The sequence below is a fragment of the Pongo pygmaeus genome, chromosome 11, assembly GCF_028885625.2.
Source record: "Pongo pygmaeus isolate AG05252 chromosome 11, NHGRI_mPonPyg2-v2.0_pri, whole genome shotgun sequence".
NCBI classification, from domain to species: Eukaryota; Metazoa; Chordata; class Mammalia; order Primates; family Hominidae; genus Pongo; species Pongo pygmaeus.
In genome coordinates, this window is record NC_072384.2 from 67,629,613 (window position 1) to 67,644,958 (window position 15,346).

General features: G+C 38.8%; 1 protein-coding gene across 1 annotated transcript in view; it reads right to left on the reverse strand.

Annotated features, from left to right (window-relative positions):
• The window catches only part of STK39 (serine/threonine kinase 39), a 300,737-nt gene that overhangs the window by 109,466 nt on the left and 175,925 nt on the right, over positions 1-15,346 (reverse strand). Inside the window, exons 11-14 of the mRNA XM_054477384.2 lie at positions 12,102-12,224; positions 11,969-11,998; positions 2,297-2,359; positions 485-555 (exon numbers count right to left, since the gene is read on the reverse strand). Coding sequence (XP_054333359.1) covers positions 485-555; positions 2,297-2,359; positions 11,969-11,998; positions 12,102-12,224 — 287 coding nt within the window. The remainder of the gene's footprint in view (positions 1-484; positions 556-2,296; positions 2,360-11,968; positions 11,999-12,101; positions 12,225-15,346) is intronic.

A 15,346-nucleotide genomic window follows, 5' to 3' on the forward strand; every position in this document is an offset into this window, starting at 1 on the left:
CTAGAAGACTGAGATTTCTTTCAAAATACATCTGTCATTTCTCCACAGTGGCTGATCAAACTTGCCACTGAAAAATGTTCTGAACAGGCAACCTGTAGTACAAGCATGGTTTATTTCTGTCAGAGACCGACTGCTGAAGTGTGAAAGAAACTCATTAAAAATCTCTTACTGTGATCTTACATTGTAAAAAAAAAGAAAAAGGAAAAGAAAAAAAAACCTAAGAAGGAAAAGGCAAGGAATTAAAACATAATGAAAGGTACACTGAGCCTGCAGACACACTCATATGGTGCTTTTCTTTCTTACTCTTCTTTAGCAAGCAATTAGAAGAGCACAATTAGCCCTGGGAATACAGCATACACTCATGGTTCGGGGAAATCAAATAAGCTAACGATTTTATTTTATGCTAATATTATGAAAACAAAGGAGATTTTAAAAAACTGTACTATAGGAAAAACAATGCAGAACAAACAACAGTATTATTTACCTTAATCTCAAAACGAGGTTCACGGCACAAGAAGAAGCTTCTCTATAGTCTTCATTAGCATTGGGTGGGCCCTTTAAGAAGAAAACAGCAAACAGTGTTATAAACTATATCAGGAAAGGAATGAATAAAATCACAATATCACTTGATTCATATAGCCATTTCTTTCTGGAAATTTCAAAACTAGATCTTTACACACGCAGGCCTTGTTTGGCATCGTAACACCTCCATGTAAAGACTGTAATGGTGCCTAATTCCCATCACAATTGTGGATATGAATGTTTCCTATGGAAAGCCTCAGTTATAGGATGGGCATCATGAACGACTTGTATAAGCCGTAGTAAAGTCCAGCTACCTAAAATGGCACCTCACAACTCACACATGGACTGTTACTATTGAAACTTGGGGATCACAAAGGCTGGGCACCTTAAACCCTGCAATGCAGAGGAAGGCGGGGCCCAGAAGATTCAGCCACTGTTTATCTTTCCTGCCTTTCTCACCGAGAGCCCATTTTCTTTAATATTGCTTATTAACCATGAATGTCTCCAATACACAGCCTCTCTCTGTTTTCAGGGAATCCCGGGACATGAGTAGACCTTACTGTTGGAGTAGAAAAAATAAGGCATTTCAGGTTAAGACTTGGCGCTGCCACTGACCTGAAATGCAACCATGAGCAAGCCATTCTCTGAATAACGCCTGCTGTAAAAGGTTGCAGGGAGAATAAAATGATATATATGAAAGTGAGTCATAAAATACTCTACAGTACTAGTTATCCTAATCCCTGTTCCTGTTTCCTTTACTCTCTTTGCCCTCTGATCCATTATTATTCTTAACTTGCCTTTTATCATTCAACCAATCCCTACAGTTTATCTCAAGGTCTCTTACTGAGTTGCTTCAGGTAGTGTAAAGACCTAAACCGAATCCTGACTTGGCCTCTAACTAGTGGTGTGACTATGGGGGAGCCACTTCACCTCTGCAAGTCTTTACTCCCTCAGCTATAAAATAAGGACCCCGCATTAGCTATCTGACCTCAAACAGGCTTCCTGAAGCCAACAAAATCACTCTAATTATCTCTCCAATATACGGCTATTTTATAAAACACAGACCAAGTAAAATAGAAATGAATTTAAATTGAATATGCAGAGTTTGAAAGAAAGAAAATTATGATCCTGACAGTGGTGACGCTTTATAGTACAACCACTTTGAGAACAAAAGGGCTTGCCTGTTAATTATACAGCAGAACCAGAATGTGGGCCTGTGCTCTGGTTCTATGCCCCTAGGCCTTTCCCTGGATTGCTCAGCATCCCTCACCACTTCCCACCACGGCTCACAGCACACGTCTTCTGTCCCATAACTTTAATAAATATGCATTATAAATGCATGTCACAGTTACTGGACTATTATTTTTACAAGGCAAGTTGTAGAGATGAATTGGCCCATAAAATTCAATGGTAACAGAATTATGAAAACAGGTTACAGAAATCCAACCAGGAGCAAAAAATAAAAGTATCAATTAACCACAATGTTCTGTGGCTGGAATATAACAGAATGGTGTCATTTTCTTTCCTTTTCTTCTTTTCCACAGTACCAGCAATTTCAGGAGCAGTCTGGTAATCAATTCTCACTCTTGAGCCTATCATTTAAAGGTTGGAGGTCCCACAAAGCACAGTCAATAGCAACCTATTTAAAAAGAGAGCTTATAAGTCCTTGATTTGGAGGCACTACCTTGAAATTGTCTATCTTTCTAAAATGTTGGTCTTTTAAAAGATCTGTCTACAAAGCATCTCAAACGGAATGACTGGCAGAGAAACATACCTGAGAGTCGTGCACAGAGAGGGACTGTATTTGTTCAGGGATGGTGCTGGCATTCACTGCAATCTGTTATGAGAGCCACCATTACAGCATTCAAGAAAGCCAAAGGGAGACATGGTGAGTGTGGTTACATTAAGTCCCAATTATCAGACCCAATAATTTCCAAACGATCATAAAGCAATATTTACCAAAGTGTGGCTCTTTGACCACCTGTGTTGGAATCACCTAGGACAAGTGTTAAAGACCCCTAGGCCCCTCCCGGCCTATGACTCAGAATTCCACAGAGATGGAAGAGAATCTGTGTCTTTACCAAGTTCCCCAAATAACCCTCATTATACTGTTAAAGAACCACTAAGCTAAAGTGAAAAGGCATTAATTATTTGATGTTTTAAATTTGACAACCAAAAGATGCCCTAGGATAATTTTTTCTTATTGCACAATTTCATCTAAGGTTAACGGACCCTCAACGAAAAGACGTTAGGGTTAATAAAACCTGCCCCTTTAATCGTAACTATGAGCAATTATTCACTGTATTTAAAAAAATACATAAGGATAGTTGCATTTTTAAAAGACATTAGTGCTAAAGTGATAGGTTATACTCCTCTCTCAAAGTTAGAAACCCAACTCTAAGGTTACACCCAAATTATTTTTGCCTCGCGCTCTACTTTTGTGAACTCCGCCCTGGAGCAAAACTTGAAAGACAAAAAAAAAAAAAAAAAAAAAAAAAAAAAAAAAAAAAACCAAAGAGAAACAGCAATGAATGAAAATGAACAAAAAGGATCTCCTATTTCTAAACTATCAATTCTAAATCAGAAATCACCAAAAATTATTTGTGGGCAGAGCTTTCTAAAGTTTAAGAGCACAAAATTCTTACTCTCTATGCTTCTTCCAAAATAACTATGGTGGTAGTGAAGTAAAAGGGAGAAGTGTATTGATGTCTGCAACTTACTTTGAAATGCATCAAAAAGTTAAGATAGACTGAAGGATGAATAGATGGATATATATGTGACAGAGCAAGTACAGTAATGATGATACCTAGATTACAGGTATATGGAGTTCACTGTAAAATGTTTTCATGTTGCTATATTTATTTTTACAATAAGATGTTAGGGGAAAATGACTACTTTAGAAGAACAAACAACCTGTATTCATTAACCAGCCAGAGGGTCTGGGCCTACTTCAAATGATCTCTTGCAAAGAATCTTTCAGGGTGATTCCACAATCTTAATCTAAATTTGTGATACAACCAAAGGCCACATCAGTACTTATAAACAGCATTGTGACTTCCCCTAGTCAAAGAACTACTGTAACCTGAAAAACCTTAGTGGCATTTACTAAGAGGTGAAAACTTCTCTTTCCCCTGGGGAGACCCATCTCCTGCCCTGCACAATCATCAGGATGGAGGGCTAATCAACTAGGCAGGGGTCTGGAACCCCACACGCACCCTGCAACCTCACTGGGTAGGTGTAACCCTGAATACAATGAGGGGACCAGCCTCCACTCTGATGCACAAGCAATATGGTAATTCCTCAGAAAATGTGCAGAGATGCACAGGAGAGCTGGACAGGGAGGGAATATAGTTTGGATATTTGTTCCCACCCAAATCTCATGTTGAAATGTAATCCTCAGCCGGGCACAGTGGCTCATGCCTCTAATCCCAGCACTTTGAAAGGATGAGGTGGGTGGATCACTTGAGGCCAAGAGTTCGAGGCTAGCTTGGGCAACATGGTGAAACTCCATCTCTACTAAAAATACAACAATTAGCCAGGTGTGGTGTTTCGCGCCTGTAGTCCCAGCTACTTGAGAGGCTGAGGCACAAGAATCACTGGAACCCAGAAGGCGGAGATGGCAGTGAGCTGTGATCCCACCACTGCACTCTAGCCTGAGTGACAAAGTGAGACTCTGTCTCAAAAAAGAGAGAAAAAATGTTATCTCCAATGTTGGAGGTGGGGCCTGATGGCATGTGTTTGGATCATGGGGGTGGATCCCTCATGAATAGCTTGGGCCATTCCCTTGGTGATAAGTGAGTTCCCACTCTGAGTTCACACGAGATTTGGTCATTTAAAAGTGCGTGGCACCTTCTCCCCACTCTCTCTGTTGCACCTGCTTTCACCAAATTATGTGCCTGTTCTCATTTTGCCTTCCACCATGAGCAAAAGCTCCCTGAGGCTTTCCCAGAAGCTGAGCAGCTGCCAGCATCAGCTTACACAGCCTGCAGAACCGTGAGTCAATTAAATCTCTTTTTATTCTAAATAACCCACTCTCAGGTGGCAATGCAAGGATGGCCTAATACAGGAAGCCACTGTACAAAACATCTTCCTTGACAAAGAACTGCATTCCTCCAAATGTCACCACTATAGATCCATTCTATGGGATTAGGGCATGGTTTTTTGGGTATACTCTTCTAAGTGTAAAAACTTGTAAGAAAGCTAACACATTAAGCAGCTGTCAATTTATCAGGGTTTTTCATTTCCTTTTAAACAATTTGCTATAGGATGGGCATTTGAGACAATGAGTGTTTTGATGGGAAGGTGTATTAGTCCGGTTTCATATTGCTATGCAATAAATACCCAAGACTGGGTAATTTACAAAGAAAAAGGGGGTTAATAGACTTGCAGGTCCACATGGCTGGGAAGGCCTCACAATCACGGCAGAAGGCGCAGGAGGAGCAAAGGCACAGCTTACATGGTAGCAGGCAAGAGAGTGGGTGCAGGAGAACTGCTCTTTATAAAACCATCAGATCTCATGAGACTTATACACTATTATGGGAACAGCATAGGAAAACCTGCTGCTATGATTCAATTACCTCTCATTGGGTCCCTCCCATGACATGTAGGGATTATGGAAGCTACAATTCAAGATGAGATTTGGGTGAGGACACAGCCAAACCATATCAGAGGAGGAGGCAAAAACAATGGATTAATGTTGAACACCACCATGGCAATAGACCTTGATGGGGATCTAGGACAGGATAAGAGAGGAAAAGATCTCAGAATGGAGACAAGAGACAACATCTGCTTTCCAGTTTTTCATAGAGCTCTGCCTAATGAACTCCTTTCCTGTTTTCGCAAATATTATAGCTAAATGCAATGTGCTATCCTGGATTGGATCCTGGCAAAAACAAAGGACACTAGTAGGCAAACTAGTGACATGGGAACAAATTCTGGGGCTTAGTTAACAGTCACATGGCAGCGCTGGTTTCTGAGTTGTAACAAATTTGTCAGGAATACATAAGAAATCAACAGTGGGGGAGACCTGCGTGAGGAGTATATGGGAACTTTGCACTGTCTCTGCAAAGTTTCTATAAATTGAAAATTATTCCAAAATCAAAAGTTCATTTTCAGATATATTGCAGATTTCTGGATTTCTGATAACATATCTATCTTTCCTCACAACTACTCAGAAGGGCAGTCACCTGCAATAATAACACCTTGTAGAAAGCGGTATCATGAAAATATCAGGTTAAAGCAGTCTGTGATGGCTAAGGATAACCATAATAAAAGTGGAGGGAGAAGTCAAATCTCTCTCTCCATCTCCATATGGGTATAGAACAAACATGTTTGACAGCTCACAGGCATTTGGAAAACATGTTTTCGTAGAAATATTTTTTTTTTTCTGAGATGGAGTTTCACTCAGTCACCTAGGCTGGAGTGCAGTGGCGTGATCTCAGCTCACTGCAACCTCCGCGTCCTGGGTTCAAGCGATTCTCCTGCCTCAGCCCCCTGAGTAGCCGGGATTATAGGTGCACACCACCATGCCCGGCTAATTTTTTGTATTTTTAGTAGAGACGGGGTTTCACCATGTTGGCCAGGCTGGTCTCGAACTCCTGGCCTCGGGTGATCCACCCACCTCAGCCTCCAAGTGCTGGGATTACAGGCATGAGCCACTGCGCCTGGCCCATAGAAATAATTTTTAAAAGCTAACAGCAGTCTTAAATAATATGTGACAATAGCAATAAGTAATACAAGGAAAAAAATTAGTTTTCACATTGCATCTAATCTCTAATAAAATTAACTCAATTTAAATACCAAATGTATTTTCTCCTCAGAGCAAAATTCCAGAATTAGGAAACAGAAACATTTCCATAATTAGCCAAGTCTAGATTCTTGATAACAAAACTTTTCAATATACCTTTTGTGAGCCCTACTGGGTTTCAGCCAGAAACCTTTCCCACCTGTTTCATTACCCTTGATTAAATAAAGACAACTTTTCCAAGGGATTTCTGAAACATTTTCTTTTTTCTTATTTTTATTTTGGAAATTTCTGACAGACACTTAAAACAAATCTTCAGGAATTTTGAGCACACCAGCTTCCTGGATTCCAGTCTGGACTTCTGGATTCCGAGGAATTTGTGCAGTTTTCCTAGCCAGTCCTTGATCCTAGCTGTGAATCAGAATCCTGTGAGCAGCTTTTTAAAAATCAGAGTTGCCAGGACATCACCCCAAATTACCAAATCAGAATCTGTGGGCTGAGTCTAGACATTGCATTTTTAAAGGTTTCCAGCCAGGGTTGTGAATTGTTTATTTTCATGTCACCTAACTGAGATGCTACTATAAAAAAGAGTGTTACTTTAATAGAAGCCTTAGCAAATGCCCTCCTCAGTTAAATGAACCCAAATGAAACTATAAATTAAAGTCAATTTCACTTTTTATGTAGAAAATTAGGATATAATGCAAAATTGACAAAAAGTCATAAAACATGTACTTATTATTTTTGACAAAAAGAGATTCCAAAACCACTGGTCAAAAGAAGATCAATAATGGGATAACAGTTGAAAAGTTTTATATAAGCTAAGAAGCTATATAAGCTAGGAAACACTACCTAAGGAAACCGTCCTTGCAAATACCACCCCTTCCCCTGACCCCCAAAGAGATGAAAAGCATCCAGCTAGCAGGCTCTCTTTGCTTTTATAAAATTCCCACAGTGCCTAACACAGTTCCATGTGGAAATCAGGCACAGATTAAACATCTGTTTAATTAATTAACATTATTAATATTAGCATTATTATTAACCTTTAGTCTTCACTGGCTTCCATCAACCAACTAGAATATGATGACAAACAAATGAAACAAGGATGAGCTATCTACTTGTTATAAATTATTAATTACTAGTGGGTGACTAATACTTTGATATTTCTTTTTTTTAATTATACTTGAAGTTCTAGGGTACATGTGCACAACGTGTAGGTTTGTTACACATGTATACATGTGCCATGTTGGTTTGCTGCACCCATTAACTCGTCATTTACATTAGGTATATCTCCCAATGCTATCCCTCCCCTCTCCCCCTACTCCATGACAGGCCCCGGTGTGTGATGTTCCCCATCCTGTGTCCAAGTGTTCTCATTGTTCAATTCCCACCTATAAGTGAGAACATGCAGTGTTTGGTTTTCTGTCGTTGCGATAGTTTGCTCAGAATGATGGTTTCCAGCTTCATCCATGTCCCTACAAAGGACATGAACTCATCCTTTTTTAATACTTTGATATTTCTAAAATATCAGGTTAGGAACACAGGGCCAATTTTTCAATGTTGATGGCTATGAATCTCAAGCCAGATCTGAATCCCAAGATAAGTAATGCAATTCTAAAATCTTACAGATTATACTGGAAATTCTTTTGACTTAGAAGGATCTCCAAATACGACCCAGGATGAGGTGGATCTTCTCAACGTCCCTCTGACAAACATCCCACTCTGGCCTTCTCAGTCTTCTTCGATTAATACTGTAATACTTGGTCATTCTACCTCATACTTCCTAGGAGGCCAAACAGCCCCTCACTCATTAAGCTTTCCTAAAATATCCCTAGTTTACTGTACCACCTTACTCTGTCTAAACATGGTACTAACAAAGCTACTTTTCTGAACTTCACCTCAATTACATGTCTTCTGGTCCCTTGAATCACTTCTGACCTACTCATAAATATTATATGCCTACTCATGCACTTGTTTAATATTTGACTTGCAGAGCATACCCAATTCATGTCATCAATGAACATGTATAGTGTCTACTAGATGCAAAAGAAACACAAACTTCCACGTTTTTCATTTTTTTCATAAAATACTATCTCAATCTTCTAGTGGCTTATAGTCAAAAAACAACTGAATTGCAATGTAATGACAAACATGAAAAAGCTTATTAAAATGTAAATACTCTGGCATTTAAATGTGTTATTTGGCACAGATAAGCATTTTCACTCTCAAAGATGTTTACAGGTATAAGGTGCACTGTCAGAAGCTGTATATATTGATTGGTACAGCTGTTGATAGCAACTACAAAAATTCAAAATCAGGCCAGGCACGGTGGCTCACGCTTGTAATCCCAGCACTTCCGGAGGCCGAGGCTGGCAGATCACGAGGTCAGGAGATCGAGACCACGGTGAAACCCTGTCTCTACTAAAAATACAAAAAATTAACTGGGCATGGTGACAGGCACCTGTAGTCCCAGCTACTGGGAGAGGCTGAGGCAGGAGAATGGCGTGAACCCGGGAAGCGCAGCTCGCAGTGAGCCGAGATTGCGCCACTGCACTCCAGCCTGGGCAACAGAGTGAGACTCCATCTCAAAAAAAAAAAAAAAAAAATTCAAAATCAGCAGACACACAAAGCAATCACAATTCTAAGTACCCATAATTTACTTATCTATGTGCCCCCTGAAATACATACACAAAAAAGTTAAGGGAATGATATTTGTAATAGCAGCCTAAGTGCTCACCAAGAAGGAAATGGTTAAATAAACAATTTTCATTCATCTAATACAATACTATGTGCCAGGAAATAAAAAAGAGGCAGATCTATAGTTCCTAAGGTGGAAGGATTGCCAAAACAATCAAGCAAGTTGCAAAAATATTTTCTAGTTTTTCTAATTCCATTCATGTTTTAAAAATGACATGCTAGATTTTTTAATGAAGATATTAGTATAGAAAGAAACAGAAAAGGTCTGGAAGAAAACTCTGTTCAAACTGATGACTTCTGTGGAACAAAGTGACAGTTACAGGGGTGAAAAGGGGAGCAGGATAAAAGCGGTCTTTCAGTTTTTATTGTATGTCATTCTCCTATGTTTTTCAAATCATTATTCTATGTCTCTTCTCAGTAAGGCCTATCCTGACCAACTCATCGAAAATTACAACCTCCCACCACACTCCCTGAAGCCCCCATCCCATTCTGTTTCTTTCTATCACTCCTATTCCATTGTAACAAACCACATAATTTACTTACTTATTAAGGCTATTATATATTGTTTATCTACTCCCACAAGAATGTGAGCTCCACAAGGACAGGGATTTTGCTCTGTATTTCTCACTGACGTATCCCTTAAACCTACTAAGACAGGGCACATAGTAGGGACATAATACATATTTGCTGAATAGTTACATATTTAACACTTTTTAATTTCCTTTATAATAGATAAATAAAATACTTCATGCTTTGCTTACAGAAAGCAGTTTGGGGTAGCTGGCAAATCAGAGGGATACTTTAATTAAAAGCTGAAAGGACACAGGAAGCATCACTGTAGCATCTCTTAATACAGCTCAAGATAATCAAATGTCAAGGCTGTCAAAGGAACAGGTGTCAAAAAACTAGCCTGAGAAGCTGTGCAATAGCAGGTGGAGCCTGTTATTCCTAAAATTTGATGAAAGTGTTTACATGCAAACACATGTATCCTTTCACAGAAATAAGAGTTCTATTCATATGCTTCTTTAATTATAAATCAATATGTTAACAGACATATGGTGCTGAGAAATCAAATGAGTCTAGATGCAGTAAACCACCTATGACTTTCATATCCCACTTAAGAAGGTCAGTACTGATGCCTGAAGATCAACTCACAGCACGCTACATAGTCTTTCCCTTCCTGTCTGTGCAGAAAATATTCTTGCCAAAAAGATGCTGCTATTCTCCAAATAACAAATCAGCTATCAGAGCAATTTCAACAAGCACACAGTAAGAGATTATCCTAAATCCTTACGACCTGCACCCACCAGCCTTACTAGCAAGGCAGGATCCAATGGATATCGTCCAGTGAAGATTTCTTGCAGTGAACAACCAATGTTTTGTAGTCAATGATGCTACTTTAACCATGGTATGTTGTTCTATTTCTCAGCAGAACTGACACTTTTAGTAAGAAATACTCTTAGAAATAGCAGAAAAGCCTAGACTCTGCACCTTAGATAAAATGAGAGAAAGGAAGGAGAAATAGAGTTCATGATACGTGGTTAAGATCATTCTGAAAACTTAGCACAACACCTGTGTAGTCAATGTGTTCCATGTGGAGCTCATCAACACTGCTCCTAACAAAGGGGGATGAGGTCTCTGATCAAAGCTTATATATATATATTTTTCTGAGGTGCAGTCTGGCTCTGTCACCCAGGTAGGAGTGCAGTGGCACAATCTCAGCTCACTGCAACCTCCACCTCCCGGGTTCGAGCGATTCTCGTGCCTCAGCCTCCCGAGTACAGATGCCTGCCACCATGCCCAGCTAATTTTGTATTTTTAGTAGAGACGGGGTTTCGCCATGTTAGTCTGGCTGGTCTCGAATTCCTGACCTCACGTGATCCACCTGACTCGGCCTCCCAAAGCGCTGGGATTACAGGAGTGAGCCACTGCACCTGGCCAAAGTTTATATTTTATGTATGAAATTGAGAGGTGAATTAAATGATAAACATAGGAGAAAACAAAATCTGAAGGAGAGCTACCATGGGGAGGCAGGCAAGCTGAAAAATGCCTAGGAAAGGCCTATCCATATGGCATGCAAGATGGAGAGAGAAGGGTGAGAGGAAAGAAAAGGAGAAGAAAGGGTGGCCTGTAGCTCTGCTGCCCTCCTCCTTACAAGACCCAGGCTGGCTACTGCCACTTCAAACTCCATGATAAGAGGTACTATATTTAATCAAAAGGAAATGTCTGCTAATTAAAAAAAATTGGGATGGATATCATTTGTAGTCCAAAGATTGTTTTCTTAATGATAATTTATTAAGGTATACATTAATTACTAGGTCTGTAAAATATTTGGAGCTATTTAAATATGCTCAAATTTCCTCTAGGAGAATTAGCAAGTCTTGTGAACTACAGTTATCATTAGTCATTAGGCATTAGGATAATTAATCAAACGGAGGAAGTAAATCAAATATGATATCTTAATCAAAAGACGACCAGGCCTCAAAGGGAAGCTGTTAAAATTTTTTGAGTGCTCCTTAACCTACTAAGGTATTATTCAGAAGATTTAAAAACCATGAACAACAGATTCAACCAAGAGTTTCTAACCATTTTAATATCTACTTTATTGCAAACAAAAAATATGGAAGACATTTTGCCTGTATGGTTACTATGTTTTCTAAAGGCAGTAATCCTAAGAGTTAAAATTAATGGATTACCTAGTCTGTGCCAAGGATTCCATGGAGGGTTTTGTGTACGTGATTTTGCCAATCCTCATGGCGACTTTCTTATAAGTACCGGGATCATCCTCATCTGACAGATGAGGAAGCAGGCTCAGAAAGCAAAGTAATTTGCCCCGATTTATTCAGCCCAAAGTAACTCAGACAGAATTAGGAGCTGCAAAGTCCATGTGCCTTTCCTTTTTCTTTCTACTCCATGAGATTTTGAAGCATCTCCCCTAAATGGATTAGACTCTGATACCGCAAGAAAGGAATGAAATGGCAAAATAATAGACAAATAGCCACAGCTCACCTCTGGATTTTCTTCTTTTACTCTTCGTGACTGTAAAACAATTATGTATCCATTAATATATATATATACACACACACACAATCACAAAAATAAAATTTACACAGATTAGCTCATCGTCAACGATGTCATTTACCTTTTCCTGAGAAAAAGCTGCTTTCCCTTCTTCGCTCTTCTCATCCATCTCATCGTCACTCCACTCCCAGTCCCCGTCTTCAGTTTTATGAAGGTGACCGCTTGACCCAGGAACTCTTCTTACCTGAATCAAAACAAGCCCACACAATTCTTCACTAGTCAAATGTGAACCAGTTCACTGGTGCTGCAACTTGGGTTATACAGCATACACACCAACCTGAAAATAACCTGAGTGGCTGTGAATCCAGGGATAGCTAGAGGTTAAGATCCAAAAAGACTATACAGCCTCCAGACTCCCAAACTCATCCTCTTTCCAAAAATGCTGTGTTTTTTGAAATGCATTACTATATACATGAAGAACAAAACATTTTGGAAGAACATTGCACACATAAGCAATTAAGGATCAAGCTCATTTTTCACGTTTACTTCAGTTAACACTATATTAGTTGCCACATACAAAAGGCCATGTGGTAGGCATCAAATTGCCTAAGGAAGTGCATGCAAGCAACGTCCTGATGACTGAGCAAAGGCAGAGAAATCAGGAAGCCTAATGATGCATACTAGACCATGGGTATCGGCGATCTAAAAACCTAAGACAACAAAGCACACCCTTCTATTGCCACCTCACTCTCTTGCAGAACCTGACATTATGCTTATTTCCCCAGGATTCTGCTCAACCTATTTGAACAAAACAAAACAGCACCAGACCATTCTTAACACACTTTGTAGCACTTATGAGACTTGTGAGATTGCTAGGAACACAGCTTGACAATCAGCAGCCATGCTAGTGTCTAGATTATAATCAGTCTTCCTCATTATTTCAAATTGTTTTGAGCTAGGATAAAGATGTAATCCACAGGGCAAGCTTTCCAAATGTCTTTGTGGTTGGAAAAGCAAAACTTTTAAAAGGACAGGATGACTGAGAATGAGCCTCTGAGACCAAAGTAATTTGCTTAAAAAATGTACTGAGATGTAATTAAACAAAGCACTGTAGCAGATGAACATGATGTGAACGCAACAGCCGTGGTCCAAGGATTCAGAGAAACTGCGTGTGGAAAGGGAGCTTCCAGACAATCTAGTCCAACCTCTTCATTTTACAGATGAGGAGATGAAGGCCCAGAACATGACCCAAGATCACACAGTGATGAAGGCAAAGCAAGGCAAGAAACAAAGCCTTAGACTCCCACTCAAATGTGACTCTCCTTATGCCACTGAATGATAACCGCCTGCAAGAAGTTATCTAAAAATGTCCTCTGAAGACTGAAAGACTATGACGTGAAGAAAGCCTACTTTTTATAATAGACACTATTTAGTTGTATCACAGGAGTTTCAGTAAAACCAAGGGAAGCAACACAGAACTTAAATTTAAATATTTAAGTTTAGTATACATGTCAGATCAATGTGAAGTCATAAAAAATGCATGCTAGGGGTTGGCTTTGATTTGAGGGCCTTACCATCTAGAACCTGTAAAAGTAATCCTGACCAGTTGGTCTAGAAGATTTGAGCTCCAACGTAGGAAGTCAGAAAGACAGTACAAAGTGCTTTTTCATAATTGCCAATAGTTATGCTCATTTTTTTTTTTTAAAAAAAGCTTTTTTCTCCACTTCGCACAAATTTTTTTTTTAACTAATTTATCTTTGAAATAGTACTTAGTAAAATCTCTTCTGGGCTTGGCATCAGATATTTCTTCCACTTGCATTTTGAGTTGCTCTAAAAGTCTTTTCTAATGATGGTGATTTTAATGGTGCTTATAGATGTTGGCAAAGTACTATAGAAAAAATGCCAAAATGCACTTCAGGATTTGCAGAACAGATTGCTCATTTTAATGCTTGTAGAAATAGCTAAAGGAAGAGAAAATAATTTTCTGTTGACATATACAATAAAATTAATTATTTTCTTAGCAACGCTGATCATGGTGGTAGCAACACAGAGAAACATGTTAATGACTACATTAAAAAGGAAGAATTTAAAGCCACGTTTATTACAAAATATACTGTCAACTAAGAAGTGAGAAAACAAGTAAAATTATCTATCAGACACAGAATAAAACTCTGTCTTTACTAAAACTGTAGAACCCAAGGATAGCTGATGAATTAGTATTCTTCAAGTACTCACCCAAGAGATTACACTAAGGAAATCTTCTTTTCCAGAGAGAGTCTAGATTAACATCCTAAAATTTAGTTTACATCCTTTCCCCCTCTGGCTCTATGTTTACAATCTCTGTCAGTTTCATTTCCACAAGCAGAATCCAACTATAAACAATAAAATGGCCCATCTTCTCCCACTTTTATTTTATTTTAGAGCCCTGGCTGTCTCTCTGTTTGTTTTATTTGCTGGAAGAGAGAAAGATAAAACAAAATGTCTAGGATTATAGCTCTAGACATTGAAAGAAATGGTAGGATGGGCCTTTAAGCAATAAACATTGGTTAAACAAATAAATATATAAATGTTGACCAAATTAAGAGAAAGAACATTCAAAAACCTATGTAGGGAATAGTATTGGTAAAATTGCCACTAGATTAAGAATACTAACTTGTATTTGAGAATGTCCCCTCAGCCTACACCTAGGAATAAACTTGCAGCATAATTTGAAACCCAGGTTTCATGGTTGATTTATGTGACATTGATGTCTACCAAAGAGACGGGAAATCAATTTTACAAAGTTACATCCTTGTAGGGAGTTCGTAGGGATGATGAGAAACAACTTTTGTCTTTTACAGCCATCTAAGTTTCACACAGTTTAGCAAATGGTCTTATTAGGGAATTGAATAATACCTTGCAAAGTGAAAACTCAAAAAAAAAAAAAAAAAGGGCAGAAAAGCTTCCATCTTCCCCCCACCCACTACAATGATGAGAATGGAGATTATTTACCCTTGGAATTCTAATTTCATTGATTATTATATTGCTCTTGTTCTACTAAATGATTTGTTCATTTAGTAAAGCCAAGAGGTGGTAGAAAGAATTTATTCTCTATTTTCTCTGTCAGGGATTTTAAAACATCCATTGCTTCTCAGAGAAACAAGCTCAGTTTCAGTGATACCTAAAGGAATTCATAATCTCACAAATTCTTCAGGTCATAGTTGGCAGTAGTGAGGTTAGAAAACGTTTTGTATTTTCTTCTCTTTCTCTAAATGTTATTTTTAATGAAAACCCATTAAATAAATGAACCCAAGTTCTGATTCCCACAAGAAAAGAAGGCAGGCTCAGCCAGATGAACAAAGGAGAAGCATGGTTCCTGGCCAGTGC